Raw genomic sequence first — 16,265 nt, 5'->3', positions numbered from 1 at the left:
AGAATGTTTCAGGTCCTGCTTACTCCCTGTACCCGAGGAGATGGTGGATCTGCTGGCCTGACTCCTCAGCGTGCCTGATGGGCTTGGGGATGACTCGTCATCTTCTGTGTCATCGCTGTCAAATGGGTTCAAGCTTCTGTTTCCACTTTCAGTCAGTTCTCCCAGTGACTGAGCAGAGTTTGAAATGGAGATATGGAATGGCTGCTGTGAAGTTGGTTCTTCCAAGGAGACAGTGCTAGTTCGGTGTGGGTGTACACAGGAAGGGCTCAGAAGCAACTCTGACCTGTCTCTGCAAAGATGAGAAAAAACAAAATCACCGCACATTCTTTGCACTGTCTCCCTTCTGCTATCTTTCCCCTTGTCTTGCCCTCATTAATTGCTCTTGAAATAGCACATAGATGAGAAGTAGGACAGGGGCAAGGTTTAGACCAGTGATGAACTCCAAAGCTAATGCATGCAGGAGCAACAGCAGGAAGAGAAGCCAGGAGATTCTCTGGTGCTGACTGAATGGATAAGAAAGGAAGCAGGGTGAGGGGCGCCTCACTCAGCTGGACAACCAACAGTACATGGAGGAGGTTCATGTGGTCAACCATTTCAGAGGCTCAAGTATGAGAAGGGATTGTGCATTACAGTCACAATAACACAGTATATCATGATTTGGAGATGCCAGTGTTGGACTGGGGTGTACAAAGTTGAAAATCACACAACACCAGGTTATAGGACAATCACCTGATGAAGGAGCATCGCTCCGAAAGCTAGTGCGCTTCCAATTAAACCTGTTGGACTATAACCTGGTGTTGTGTGATTTTTAACTTTGTACAGTATATCATCTGCAAATCTGAAAAGGGCCATTTCACTTCTGCAGTTGATGTGAAAACCTGATTGAAAAGGTTCAAATATTGCTACTTAGGAACAGATTTGGGAGATAACAACAGGTCTCTTCTGAAGTGTCACATTCAACTTAAAATATTGACTCAGTTTCTTTGTCAGATCTGCTGAGTGTTCCAAGCACTCTCTGATTTTCTAACACCTCTGAGGACTTTGGAAACAAAATGGAGGTTGCAATACAGGTGGTAGTTTACAAGGTCAGTGGGACCATTGCTGTATGTGTATAATACCACTCCAGGTGAACTGCCATCGCAGAATATCACAACTATAAGGAGTCTCAATGGAAATGTGCCACAGACAGTTTTGTGCCCAAAGAAAATGTATAAGTATTTCATGAGAGTGCCTGTTAGGGTTTGAGCACAGGGCTGAAGACCAATTCTGGAGATCATGGGGCTATGAGAGGGGGCAAAACCTGGGGTGAATGGGGACACATATCCTCATGTGATAAAAACAGGAATCTTGGTTCAGCCAGCTTGATCTATATATTTTCCTCTGCATGTATTGTTAAAAGAAATATATATATATATATATATATAACTCCCTGTACCCGATGATACAGTCAAAAATAACTATTTATACACAGAGAAAAATACACGCTTCAGAGAGTTAATTCTGATAAGTCAAGGATAATTCCATAAAAACAAAGTCACTCCTTCTGAATTACAACTACATTTAGGCAAGTCTATCATTCACAAAATAAAAGATTTAACAAGCACAATCCTGACATTAACAAGCAGTTAACAAGCTCTTAATAAATTTTGTTTTCTCTGTTTTAGCATTTACATATAATCACCTGATTGAAAGAAAAGGGAATTACATTTAAACAATAATATAATTTTAAGGGTATTTCTTCACCAGTTTATGCACTGCACATTTATTTAAATAGGTTCCCACCATGCAGAAATAATATTCTTTAAATACTCTCATTCACTGGGACTTTGTGAGTCAAACAGTACAGGCAATTAAAAATAGCAGCTAGCCACTGGCTGAAACCAGTACAAGTTTCCATTTTGTGAAATAGTTTTCTAAACGTATGCTCTCAGTGGTCATTTATCTGAACTGGTCAGCTGTACAAACCTACTTTCAAACAGGGAAAAGGAGGACAGCTATATAAAGCTGCATTTTCGGTTTTACTCCATGTTACTGGAAAGAAGATTTGTTTGCAAAGATCAAAGGATTGGCAGTAAAACAAGCTGTGACAATATACTTGGCTGAATTAGTAGTTCAAAATGGATTATTTTTCCAATTTGTAAATTCTTCCAAGTTATTAACTCTCAGACAATGAATGAATGGTAAAGTCTATAAATTCCTACCTGGGTGTACCACTGAGGCCTGGTACAGAGGCTATGCAGATAATCCTTGCTGAACACACTGCAATACAAGCTTCCACAGTAGGTACTGGTTTGATGCTTAGCAGGCAGACCTGCCCAACATACCCGTCACTATTGCATACCCAGACCTCATGGGTGTTGTCTGGTCCACCATGACTGGGGGATGCACAGGAGAACTGAAAATAGCACCATATTATCAGTCAGTATATTAATCCTTTCACCATCCTGTTTTATTAAATTACTTTACTCAATGAATAAAAGATTTCTTACAGCTAAGATGCACTTTAGCTAACTGCTTAAGCATTCTGACAGAAATGCTTTCCTGAGACTTCCTTCAACTTGCAATTTCCCAAAAGTCAATTCGAGTGATAAGTGTTCCCAATCTATCTTAAATTTCTGCCAGGAGTAATCCTCCCAATGGGTTACATTAAAGGGATAAGTAGGCAAAGTGAACAATGTTAGAATTAAGTGGAAGTGATAAAGTGTGGAGTCGATGAATAAAATATAATAGGAGAACAAGTCATTGCATTGGATAGCACGTGGTCACACTTGGGGTTCAAGTCAGATTTAGTGTGGGAGGCAGAATGCTTGCCTGAAGAACTCAACCCTGGAGGTTGCAAAAGCTTGTGAGAGAGTTTCACAGTCTGTGGAGTGAGATAGGGACAAAGAGGCTGACTCTGCATTCTCAGTCATTACCTAGATTACAGGTTTGAAGGTCAACTGATATCAAAATTGGATTCAACTTGAGGGCGTAACTGTAAAGGGAAAACTGGAACATAAAATACTGATGAAAACTGAACAAGATGGATTTGCTGTTGGAATGTTTAACTGGAGGATGATTTGGGCTACCCCAGCTCATATGGTGACATTGAGATGAAATTTGCATATCATTGGCAAACACACAGCAACTAACCTTACGGTAATGAAAAATGCACTCAGTGGTATCATACAAATGAGGAATAGAGGGAAATCTTAGAGTACATAACAAGCAGCCATTAAAGCATCAACGGAAGAGTCATTGAAGCAAATGTGTTAAGAAATGTTTTAAGGGGAGGCAGCATGGTGACTCAATGGTTAGCACTGCTGCCTCACAGCGCCAGGGACCCGGGTTCGATTCCGGCCTCGGGTGATTATCTGTGTGGAGTTTGCACATTCTCTCCGTGGCTTTCTCCTGAGTGCTCTGGTTCCTCCCACAGTCCAAAGATGTGCAGGTTAAGTGAATTGGCCATGCTAAGTTGCCCATAATGTTCAGGGATGTATAGGCTAGGCTCATTAGTCAGGAGAAATGTAGGGTAATAGGGTAGAGGAATGGATCTGGGTGGGATACTGTTTGAAGGGTTGGTGTGGACTTGTCAGGCCAAATGGCCTGTTTCCATACTGTAGGGATTCTATGAACATTGGGGAAAGTAGAAGTGAGACAGTGAAGCTGCATTATATCAGTGGTTTGAGATACATTAAAAGAAGACATTGGATGATTATTTGGGATTGAAATAGTGTGCAAGGGGATGGGGGAAAGGAGGACTTTGGAACTAGGTAATGTTGCCTTTCAAAAGAACTGAAGGAGGCACAATGGGCTGAATAGTCTCCTCTGCACCAGAACAACTCTGTGATTCTGTTATAAAAGTGATGGGCACATAATGTTTAAATGCTACAGAGATTTCAACTCATGTATGACTCCAAAACAAGTCACTCTTTCTGAATTATCACTGTACTACATTTAAGAAAGGTTAACAACCTTATAATGCATTTAACAAATACAATCCTGACATTAATACACAGTTAACAAGCTCGTAAGTCTCATTATCTCTATTTGTGTTTACGTATAGGCGAAATGCTGGCAAGTGGGACTAGATTAATTTAGGATATCTGGTCGGCATGGACGAGTTGGACCAAAGGATCTGTTTCTGTGCTGTATATCTCTACGACTCTACATATCACTTGCTAGAGAGGAAAGGAATTCCCTTTGAACAACAGTACGACTGGTTTCTTACCAGTTTACGCACCACACGTTTCTTTAAATGGTGCCCACTATATAGAATGAGCCCACTATTAAGCAGATGCCAATCCTCACCATCTATGGGCCATTTCCATTAGACAGAATCAAAGTGAATGACAGCTATTTGCCAAGAAGTGGAGGGTAGTGTCTTAGACCAAGTAGAGGCTGAATAGTAGCCAAGGGATAGAGATAGCTGTTCAGGGCTGTCTGGGAAGAGGGTCAACACTCATTTCACTGAAGGAATTTCTCCTGCACTTACCATGGCCATCCATGTATGGTTGTAACCACTGGCTTCTAATTAGCTAGCTGAATAACACTTTCTTTTTTTAAAATGACCACTGTTTTGCAATTATGTAAGTCGCTTCAAATATAATGAGATAGACACCTAGAGCATTCTTCAATAAACTGATATAAACACATATTCTTTCCTATGTAGAATGCCCCAAAGGTTTGCAAACTCATATGTCTCAAATATTCATCATGTTTTACACAATTAACACCTCAGGCTTGAATACAAGTTAAAAACCAGGGAGTAAGAGCACTCTGACAAATATATTTTTAATGCATCAGAAACAGCATGACCTCTCTCCAATGTGTTCAGTGATTCTTGCTGACAATATGTCAGGCTTTGCTCATTTCTCTCAGAAGATTCTCCAAGGCTCTTCTCTGTCCAGGCAATGACATCAGTGTGTACAACCAAGCTCTTTCAACAGTGCAATACATAGACAGCTTGCCAATGTGGGAGGCCAAACTCTGCTTGACTGCTTACATTTCAAGAAAGTAGCTTCTCTGCTGGTGCAAAGGATGATATGGAACAAGGGGGCATAATCTTAATATTACAGCTAAACCATTTAGAAGTGAAATTTTTAGGAATGGGACTGATCGATTTTCTGTTAGTTCAAGCAATTGTATAAGGCTGTGGTGAGACTACACCTGGAGTACTGTGCGCAGTATTGGTCTCCTTATCTAAGGAAGGATGTTATTCCTATGGAGAGAGTGTAACAAAGGTTTACTGGACTAATTCCTGGGATGACAGAATTAACAGATAAAGACTAGATCAGTTAGGACCATTTTACTGAAATTTAAAAGAATGATAGAGGATACCATATAAACCTGAACATTTCTAACAGGCCGAGATGGTATAAACACAGAATGTTCCCAATATCTGGGGAGTCCAGAACCAGAGGTCACTGTTTAAAGATATTGAGTATGCCATCCAGGATTGAGATGATGAGGAATTTCTTCACATTGTGGTCAGCCTGTGCAATTCTGAATCATGGCTAACAGTTCAGGCCAAAACACTGAATGTTTTCACGAAGGAGTTATAGTTCAAAGTTTGGGAGAAGATTTGTAGCTCGGGTGCTCGTTGTTGTGGTTCTGTTCGCCGAGCTGGGAATTTGTGTTGCAGACGTTTCGTCCCCTGTCTAGTTGACGCCCTCAGTGTTTGGGAGCCTCCTGTGAAGCGCTTCTGTGATGTTTCCTCCGGCATTTATGGTGGTTTGTCTCTGCCGCTTCCGGTTGTCAGTTCCAGCTGTCTAGCTGTCCCAGTGAGTTCGACTGGGACAACACTACTATTATAGGACAAGCCAAACAGAGAACAGCCAGGGAATTCCTAGAGGCATGGCACTCATCCACAGATTCAATCAATAAGCACATCGACCTGGACCCAATATACCGACCACTGCAACGGACAGCTTGAACTGACAACCGGAAGCGGCAGAGACAAACCACTATAAATGCCGGAGGAAATATCACAGAAGTGCTTCACAGGAGACTCCCAAGCACTGAGGAGTTATAGTTCTTAGGACTCAAGGGATGAAAGGGTATGGGGAGGTGGTGAGAAATGGCTACTGAGTTGGATGAACAACTAATGATCATACTGGGCCGAAGGGCTGAATGGCCTACTCCTGCTCCTAATATCTATGCTTCTACGTCTCGAAAAATTGACCAAGAACACGTAAACTGTATCAAGGTATAGATCAATTATAATCTTATTGAATGGTGGAATAACATACCAGCTTTCCAATATTCCTATCATTCCATGACTTTTTGTTAAGTCTTTCCTTACATAACGATGCTGACTCATGTTTGGATACAGTTTTACCGATGCCATGGACCCCATTGTTTAAAGCATCCATTCAGACTGTCATAAGTTTAGTGGTTCTTTGCGCTCAAGTCACAGCCCTCCTATATCAGCCTGACTACTGGTGCAATGTAGTCCAGTCCTCTTCCCATTCAGCTTCTGGGCCTGACTTTCTTTATATTGATCAGGAATGAATGCCTGGACGTTATTCTGCACCATTTCTGAAAAACTTCTCGTCCACTATACTCTAAACATTCCCAAACCTGAACTGTTTTGGTTACCGTAGACATTTCTTTTAAATACAATATGACTATTATTATAATTTCTAATTAGACAGTGAGTTGGAAATTAAATCTTGGCAGATTGCCTGACACATTTCAAACTTTTTTGGAACTGGGAAGATAATCAGGAATGACAAATTACAGCATGGAATCCAGATTGCTTCATGAAAGATAAGGGCAGCAGCTGCAATGGAAATGCATCTTCAAAGCTTACTCTCTGAGTGACAGAATGTTCTTACCTCGACCTACATCGCAGTCCCTTCATTGTCACTGAGTCGAAATGATGGAGCTCCCTGCTTAACAGCATCAGAGAAGCACTTTCACCACTGCAGTGATTGAGGATGAAGGCTCACCACCATTAAAACTAGTGAATAGGCAATAAATAATGGCTGTAGCACCAACCATATTGTAGCTGTCAGATTTGGATGTCCATGTGCTCCAATCAGCAGGCAGCAAGGACATTTGTGCAAAGACAGTGTGATCTGTTTTAATATATTCACTTAGGTCCGCCTCATATCATTGGGAGCAGACTGCAACCTTTCTTAGATAGGATGAACAGAAAGCTCCAAAAAGCATACCGTAAGGTCAGCGCAGTGGGTAAGAAGATTGGGAGCCGAAGTGGCTTATAAACAATAGGCATTTTTTGTTCTGTTTAGTGGTTTAGAGGAGCAGAAATCAAGTGGGTTTAGCACATCTCTCTCACACATCCATAGGAGTCTCTGTAACAGATGGCAACTCTTTTGTCTCAGTTCTGAATGTCTTTCTTCCTGTCTCTTTCTATCCAACCTATCATCTTGCACACTATTCATATTGGTTGGACACAATTATTTTCCAATATTGTTTGGCAGATTCAAGTATAAATATCAAATAGATTGGTAGTACTAAATTTCTATATCTGTTAATTTAATAAAAGAATTAATGTAAGTGGATAATGGAATTGCCACAAGCACATTAAAACTGTCTACCATAATATCTCTAGCAATAATTTCCTAACTTCTGTTTTTAAGATTCAGACAAGCTACAGCACCTGCATTCCACTCCGTGTCTTCATGATGGGAATGGCCTTCAGGAATTCCGGGTCCCAACGATCTTTGTTCAAAGCTGTAAGATAAGTAAACAAAACAAGCCTAAAGCTATGCACTGAAGATAGAAGCTAATCATCCATTGAAATGTGTGAGGCTGAATCACCATTTTTTTCTTCACTCATCTTATTCAAAAGGGATTGAGAAAGCACTAGTTCTTGAAGGAATAAGCCTTGTTTCTAACACTTCATTAGATTGCAGCAAATACAGGCAGGAAAATATGGCAGTCGGCAGTGAGTCCTTTCAATTTTCGAACAACAGCTAAAACAACATTCAGGTTGACTTTCACCAGGTAAACATGTCCCATTCACTGCAGAATGGTGAGACAATCAGGATAATAAACATGTGCTGGAAAATCTATCCTTAAAATAGATGGAAATCTTTAAGCACTTTTACCATGAACTGTCCTGCTTTCAGCAGCACCTAACCTGCATAATGCTGGCAACTGCATTTTCCCAGAATCTAGGCATATAGGTGGAAGGAATGGCTCTATTCATTGAGGCAACACACTGACTCTGGGAAAATGAGCAGAGACAAACGGTACATGAAGATCTTGGGCTCTTCTCCTAAAACAGAAGAGCATATAACAAACTCCTCAAGCTCACTGAGTGTTGAGACACATCAAAGCTGTAAGTCTGAATCTGAAGTGAATGCCTTGCTGCTTCAGTACTTTCATGTTCATCAATATATATTCATGTAGAATCTTAAAAACAGGGTCTGCTTGGAAGAGAATGAGAAATTTTAATCCCTGTTGCACCTCACTGTCTTTTTACACAGGCTTTAAGAGCGACACAATTAATTTGAGATGGACATATACAAAGAAGAAAAGTGACAAGTTAATATGGTAGCTTTTTTTCCTATTGCAATAGAAAGGACCTTTTGTGATGTGAATGAGAAACAATAGCAACAAGGTCAATAAAGTAAATGGATGGGTCTTGACATGAGTGTTTCTTTTGTGCTTCAAGATCCAAACTGTAACACAACTCCTGTTTTATATTATTTATAATAAGGATTATAAGGAAATGAGACAGTCAGTCTTTGCCATTTCACTTTTTAAGACCCAATGCTGGCTACTTGCAAAAAATAACTCTTCAGGCATTACACAACAGGAGAACACTATGCTTTTCAAATGCTGGAGCCATTCAAGGACAAAGGTATAAATACAGGCCCATATTTCAGATACCATCTCCTTAATCCTTATTAAATAGTACAGTCAGATCAAGTTATGAGCACGAGAATTATCTTAGACATATGATATTGCAATTATATTCTGGTGATGTCTGCTGGCAATGAGTCAAGATTTCAAGCAAGTCAGTGCTATATGAAGTTTGCTGATTTATTCGTGCCCTCTTATAAAGTGTTACGCACAGAGTAAGAACTTTGTGCCATACTGCAGCATTTCCAGCATTTTCTGTCACCTTAATGACAGAAGCCACCTCAATACAGCTGATCAAAGGAGAACTCCATGTCACAATTCCTGAGCATTGCCCATTGTCTAGTATCTCCTTGGCTAATGCAATTATCCTTTGTACAACCCTGAATGAGGAGTGTTCAGGATCCCAAGGTTAAATGCTAAAGCTCCCAGTGATGTGGCTGAACCATGGAAGATTTTCCATTGGAGTAACACCAAAACCCTAGAAGGAAACCCTGAAGGTGGGAAGGCAATGAACTCCCTTTTCCCACTGGAGGTATTCAATATACACATGCAACAACGTATGAGTGGGGAAATGACAGGACACAGAACATCATTTACTCATACTGTTGAAGCAATAATGGGGATATTTGAATTTTGAAAGTAACCAGGGTCTAGTGATTGTAACAAGGTCAGCCACATGGACCTCATAGAATGCGAGTTCCATGATTGGGACTGTTAACCTGGTCCAATCAGAGAGCTCTGGCTGACATATAAACAGAGATTCTGTTCACTCTGGGAGTTGGCTCTGAGGAAGCTGGACCAGTGCCAACCACAATGCATGTGAAAGTAAAGGGTGACTTGGTGATGGGAGATGGCCTCTGTGGAGTTATTTCATTGAGAGTATCAATAATTAGACTTCCTTGACCTCAATTCCTTTTCTAAAATTATTTTTTTCTGTTGACCCAGAGGTCACTAGGGTCCGATGGGCTATCAGGAGTATGTTCTCACCAGTATAGGCTGGTGTAGCACTGGAGGTTGGCTCATTCCATTCAAACGATGCTCAGTGGATGTCAAACTCCTAGCCTATTGAATTGTAGTGACATTGTAGGAGCCAGGAAGAAAATCAGTCACTCATGTTGGCATATTGCCAGAAATAACACACCATGCCAACTAGCCACAAAAAGACATGACCCTCTCTCACTAGTATTCTCACATACGGATGAGGAAGGACATCACTTTGACTGGAACAACACATCCACCCTAGGACAAGTCAAACAGATATGCACAAGAATTCCTAGAAGCATGGAATTCCAACTGGAACTCTATCAGCAAACACATTGACTTGGATCCCATTTACCACCTCTTGAGAAAAAGAACAGGAAATGACATCATGATAGGAAATGACGCCACCACAGGAAATGACATCACCAACCCAAGGAAACCTAAACATATAAGAAGAGAGCGGGCTACACCACCAGTCCTTCATCTGGAGGATCACTGAACATGTTACCTAGTAGGGTGACAAAACGTCTGAAAACAAACCTTCCAGCTCAGCGAGCAAACCTATATCCAGAACCTCAACCTGAGCTACAAATCTTCTCAAAACTCACTAACACTATGCCATTGCTGGGCAACATTGCAAAGTAAATGCAGTACCACAAAAGCAGATGTTGCACTTTGAAAAAGAGAAACAAATTGCATTTATAAAGCACTTTTCATGGCCATCACTCATCTCAAAGTACCTTACAGCCAATGACGCACTTTTCAATTGTAGTCACAGGAACTGCAGCAGCCAATCTGGATACAATAATCTCTCACTAACAGCAATGACTCAATATGTTTAATTTTAGGGAAAGGTAGTGTTGTTGTGGTAACTGGACTGGTAATCTAGAGGCCCAGGTTAATGCACTGGGGGCATGTCCAAACATTGCAGCTAGTAGGATTTAACTGCAATTAATAAATCTGGAATTGAATGTCTATGTCAGTAAGAATGACCATGAACATCATGTTAATTTTCATAAAAATGCATCTGGTTCAATAATTTCCTTTACAGGAGGAAATCTTCTATTCTTACCTATATTGGCTCATATGTCACTAAAGAACCACAGCAATGTTCGAAAGAAGAGTCACATTGGACTTGAAGCACTAACTTTATTTCTCTCTCTACACATACTGCCAGACGTTCTGAGCTTCTCCAGCACTTTCTTTTTTTTTATCGCATTACAATGTGGTTGACTCTGAACTGACTTCACAAGTCACTCAATTCAAGGTCAATTAGGGATGGGCAACTTGCCTTGTCAGTGATGCCCATGTCCTATAAAAGAATAACTTTAAAACTGATATGTTTCTGTGACGTTGATGGAGGAATAAATATTAGCCAATGAAGGTCTCCTTCCAAAAATGCCACAGGATCTTTTACATCCACTTGAGCAGATAGACAGGATCTCAGTTTAAGGTCCCATGTAAAAGACAGCTCCTCTGACTATGCAAGGCTCCCTCAATACTGCACTGCAGTGACAGCCTTGATTTTTGTGCTCAAGCCCTGGAATGGGCCTCGTAGTCAGAATGTCATTATTCTGAAGAGTGTGTGTTTCCAATTGCTCCATAAGTCGACACTGAGTGGTGCTATTCGAGCTGTTACTCTCTGGCGATATAAGTAATCCCTAACTGTAGTTATGCTGTCCAAGAAGAATGTACCTCTGTCTAGAATGGCATGGAAAGATAACGAAATGGAAGGATTTTCTTTTAATATATCTTGCTGAACTTTTGTTCTTTATAAATATTGCTAGGATCCAGACATTTCTGAGGTTGCGTGTACTAGTGATATACGAGCATGATTGGCTATGGTTTTATAAGCTGTGACATGAAACTAATGTAGATTAACAAGAGATTATTGTCTCTTCAAAGTCTGAGTTATGATAACATTAGCAACTAGAACATGATGACATGCTAAAAATGGCTTAAACTGACAGAATATTATTGGATTTGCATCCAATGATTTTGAAGGCTTTACAGGCCTGAAGCAAACACACTGTGAGAGTTTGATAGTGAGTCTGGCAATAAGCTAGGATGAGATGGGAAAATGTTTGGAAGTGAATTTTGCCAGGTGGGAGGCATTGGACCAGAATGGGGCTTTGCCCCTTTACAAAGGTTTGACACCAATCTTAAAAAGTACTTAGAGACCTTGTCAGTGACAATGCAAAATTGTCAATCACATATAGTCTGGATCTGATCCAACGTGTGTCTCATTTTCAAGAAGTGCATCTCGTCTTTGTGCTGCTCCTTTCACATTTAATACATTTTTAAAAATTGTTCTCCTGAAGTTTAAACTTGATCTTAAATATCATTTACTACCAAAAAGGGCGTTGTGAGTAATGAGATCACCTCAGAGATAGATTAATCCTTTGCCCTTACACAGTCAATGTTGAATTTCTACAGTTACAATTATGCACAGGAATGTCTGATCTATTTCTGTCCATCTCATTAGATTATTACACCTGTATAGAATGCATACCAGTCCTTTGAACATGCCCAAAGTGGAACAGATCAACAGCATTTTGCATGATTAATGTTAGTATACTTGTAAGCTAAATGTAAAAGAGTGTTCTAAATTGGCATGTGGAATGCACCCACTGAAAAAAATCCATTGTCTCCAAGATAAGCTTCTGAAAAAGGAACACCTCCAAGTATCTCCCTCAAACTCGGAGACAGTACATTCCAGATCCTAACCATGTCCATCGCTCATTGTTCTAAGTCACCAAATTAGTGATTGATCATCAAACTTCTTGGCCATTTTAAAAGCTTCCCCTTGTTTTCAAATCCCTCCATGCTTGCTCGTCCTTAACTCTGCAATCTATTCCAGCCTTACAATTCTCTGAGATATTTAAAACTTGATTGAAAAGGTAAAGCAATAAGAAATAGGAACAGCAGGAGGACACTTGACTAGTGTTTCCTGTAAAATACACTTGTGTATATTTTATTCAATGCATGGTGCCTTAAAATTGCTTTGTGCATTTGTTACACACATGCATTACTGCAAAATAAAGCCTACACATTATCTTACAGGCCATGCATCAATACATTTTCCCTGGAACATCAGCCACTCAAATCTGCTCTGCAAACCAATAAGATCGTGACTGAGCTTAATAAAAGGTTAAAGTTGAAATCACTGCCAATTCTGATTTCAGAAAGATGAATAAAATGAAACCACCTGCATGAAGGGATCAGTGTAAGAGTTAAAAGACATGAACTATTCTGACACCACTTAACAACAAACAGTAAGCAAAGATACTTTACACGACTTTGTACTCACTACCCCACAGGAAATTCACTATAATATGTACATGATTTTGCTTCCATGGTTTAATTTAACAGTTCAACCTGATTGAATATACATGCCAGCTTCCAAATAAGTGCCAATGTTTTCAGCCAATCTCACTGTTGTTCTTCTCCGCACAGGAAGGTGAAGGAAAGCAGTTCTGATTCTTGTTTGCAATACTGGTACGGGTGATCCTGCATCTATCAGGATAATTCAGTTTCTAAAAAGGACTTTCTATAAATTCACACAGCATTAACCTCTCAACGTAGGCTTGATATTCATAACAATGCAGGAGAGAAATTTCTTTATGTGATTTTGTAACAAATTTGCTTATCTGGAGATTAATCACTTTGTTATATCACATCTTTCACAACCATTGGATGCTTTAAAGTTCTTTATAACCAATGAAATACTTTATGAAGTGCAAGCATTGTTGTAATACAGGAACTGTGGCTGCCAATTTGCACACAGCAACCTCTCACAAACATCAAGGGATAATGGCCAGAAAAGCAGCCTGGTGGCTCAGTAGTTAGTACTGCTGCCTCACAGCTTGATGGACACAGGTTTGATTCCATCCTCTGGCAACTGTCTGTGTGGGGATAACACATTCTCCGTATGTGTGTGGGTTTCCTCTGGTTTCTTCCCATGGTCTGAAGATGCGTAGGGTGGATAGATTGGCCATGCTAAATTGTCATTGGTGTTCAGGGATGTGAAGGCTAGGTGGGTTAGCCATGGGAAATGCATGATTACAAAGATAATGTTGGGGCTGAGCCTGGGTGGGATGCTCTTTGGATGGTCAGTGTGAGCTTGATGGGCTGAATGGCCTCCTTTCACACTGTAGGGGTTCTATTTGGTTTTTTTGTGATGCAGATCAAGGTGTGAATATTGACCATGACATTATGAATAACTCTCATGCTCTTCTTCTGTGCTGCAATGGAATCTTTCACATTCACCTAAGCAAACAGAGTCTATTACCTAATTTCTTCTTGGTTTCTTCAAACGCCTGTTCAAAGCTAGCTCGTGCCTCAATACTGCTGAACTCAAAAATGAATGTTTCAGTTCCCTCAGCTGTTGTGGCCGTTAGTTCAACTTTTGTGAGTGGAAACATCGTACTGACTGCGAAGGACTGCTTCTCAGAGAGCTCCCGGTTCACAGAGGCCATCAGGTCTTTAATAACATCATCCAGACTCTGTCAAGAGAAAAGAAAGTAAGAAATTTATCCTGTTCACTCGTGGTTCAGGGAAATGGCATTCACGGGCAATACTGTGAAAACACTTACCCAATCACAGTAAGGAACGTAAGACACTCGTCTTTCATGAATATAACAATAACTTTTCATTTTGGAGGCGGGAATCAGCAGTTTGGCAATTTCATGATTGTACAATGCTGCCCCCTGCCCAGAAATAGCTGCTCATGATAATTTTGTGGCTGGCTAGTGGGGCGAGGGGGTGGGGGTGGGGGGGCAACATTTTGGAAGGGGAGGCTGGAAGTGGAACTATTGCCTCCAGAAACGCTGAAGCAAAAATGGAGATGGGTGGCTGCTGATGTGGGCAGTTAAAAAAGGCCCACTTCCACTCAATGTTCGGTACGTAGGTATGAGACTTCCTAATTCTTAACCCCCAACTCTCAACAATTCATGAATCCTCTTGTTAACTCAATCCCTGATACTTCCTACATACACAACTGACACTTAGCCCATACCACGTCATCCCCATTCCCACTGTTCTTCATTCACTCCCTGATCTTCACCAGTCAGTATCCACAGTCTTTCGAACTCACAAACCCTATACTAACATTAAGAGGTTTCTGAGATATTCACAGAACTACCAAAATAAACAAACAGTACTTCAAAATCCACCACAAATATTAACAGGTTATAAAACAATCAAAATAACCATGCTCATGGACTCTTTCACAGGCACATCGACATACACTGCTAACCTGAACCCATTACTGTGTTTAAAGTTTAACCAAGCATTCATGAGATGCTATTGGATGACTGCACTGGCAACCTCTGCTAAACTGGATCTAGTAATAGATTTGAAACTCAGTCATGCATTCATAATAAGATTCCACTAAATAACTTTGTCAACAAAGTCACTGGTGCTGAATATGCTAAACTTTTTTAAGCTATTCAAAGGATTGAAATTCAATGTAAAGATTCATTCACAATGGTCAATCAACCAGTTAAAAACAAATTTCAGTATAGTTCAATGCTGAAGAACACTTTATTCAGTGGATAAAATACTCTAATGCAGCTGAAGATGCTTCCACTTTCACAATGCTGGAGGAATTAATGGCCACATGCCATTTATGGACTAAGCCCTATCATCAGGGTAGACAGGCAAATCAGCTACAATTTTAGTGAATGATGGAGCAGGATGGGGGGAGGAGGAGCTTAATGGACCACTCCTACTCCTGATTCATATGTTTGTATCAATCATTTTTTAAAAGCATATTTAAATTATGGAATTTCATTATAACATACAAAAGTATCCACATTGTTTGAACTGAAAGGTTTCCGACTCCAGAATTGTAAAACACAGAAACAGACTCTTTGGTCCAACTTGTCCATGTTGATCTGACATCCCAATCTGACCTAGTTTCATTTAGCCAGCAATATCCCTCTAAACCATTCTTTTTCACATACTCATCCAGATGCCTTTTAAATGGTGTAAATGTATCTGCTGCCACCACTTCCTCTGGCAGCTCATTCCACTCGCATCATTGTCTGCGTGAAAAAAATTACCCCTAAGGTCCTTTTTAAATCTTTCCCTCTCACCTGAAACCTATGCCCTTTGGTTTTGGACTCTTCCACTTTAGGAAATAGATGTAGACCTTAACGTATCCATGCCACTCATGATTTTATAATTCTCTATAAGGTCACCCACACTCCAGGAAAAAAAGCCCCAGCTCTTTCAGCCTCTCCTTATATCTCACACCCACCAGTCCTGACAACATCCTAGTAAATCTTTTCTGCACCCTCTCAAGTTTAACAACATCCTTCCTTTAGAAGGGCGACCACAACTGTACGCAGTATTCAGGAAGTGGCCTCACCAATGTCCTGTACAGCTACAACATGAAATCCCAATTCTTACTCAGTAGTGTGAACCACGTTATAATCAAATGTTGTTCCAACTCCATGAAAATT

At 40.4% G+C, this 16,265-nt stretch overlaps 1 protein-coding gene across 3 annotated transcripts in view; it reads right to left on the bottom strand.

The window, feature by feature from the left end:
- LOC132816511 (rho guanine nucleotide exchange factor 17-like) overlaps positions 1–16,265 on the bottom strand; it is a 440,614-nt gene that overhangs the window by 20,683 nt on the left and 403,666 nt on the right. For 2 of the 3 annotated variants that reach the window (XM_060826198.1, XM_060826200.1), the window contains exons 11-14: positions 14,090–14,303; positions 7,607–7,680; positions 2,202–2,395; positions 24–289 (exon numbers count right to left, since the gene is read on the bottom strand). In XM_060826198.1, the coding sequence (XP_060682181.1) occupies positions 24–289; positions 2,202–2,395; positions 7,607–7,680; positions 14,090–14,303 (748 nt within the window). The remainder of the gene's footprint in view (positions 1–23; positions 290–2,201; positions 2,396–7,606; positions 7,681–14,089; positions 14,304–16,265) is intronic. The other variant, XM_060826199.1, reaches the window with a different exon arrangement.

This window comes from Hemiscyllium ocellatum, chromosome 6 (genome assembly GCF_020745735.1).
Source record: "Hemiscyllium ocellatum isolate sHemOce1 chromosome 6, sHemOce1.pat.X.cur, whole genome shotgun sequence".
Classification (NCBI taxonomy): Eukaryota; Metazoa; Chordata; class Chondrichthyes; order Orectolobiformes; family Hemiscylliidae; genus Hemiscyllium; species Hemiscyllium ocellatum.
The sequence above is the reverse complement of the archived record's forward strand: the minus strand, read 5'-3'. Positions and strand labels throughout refer to the sequence as shown.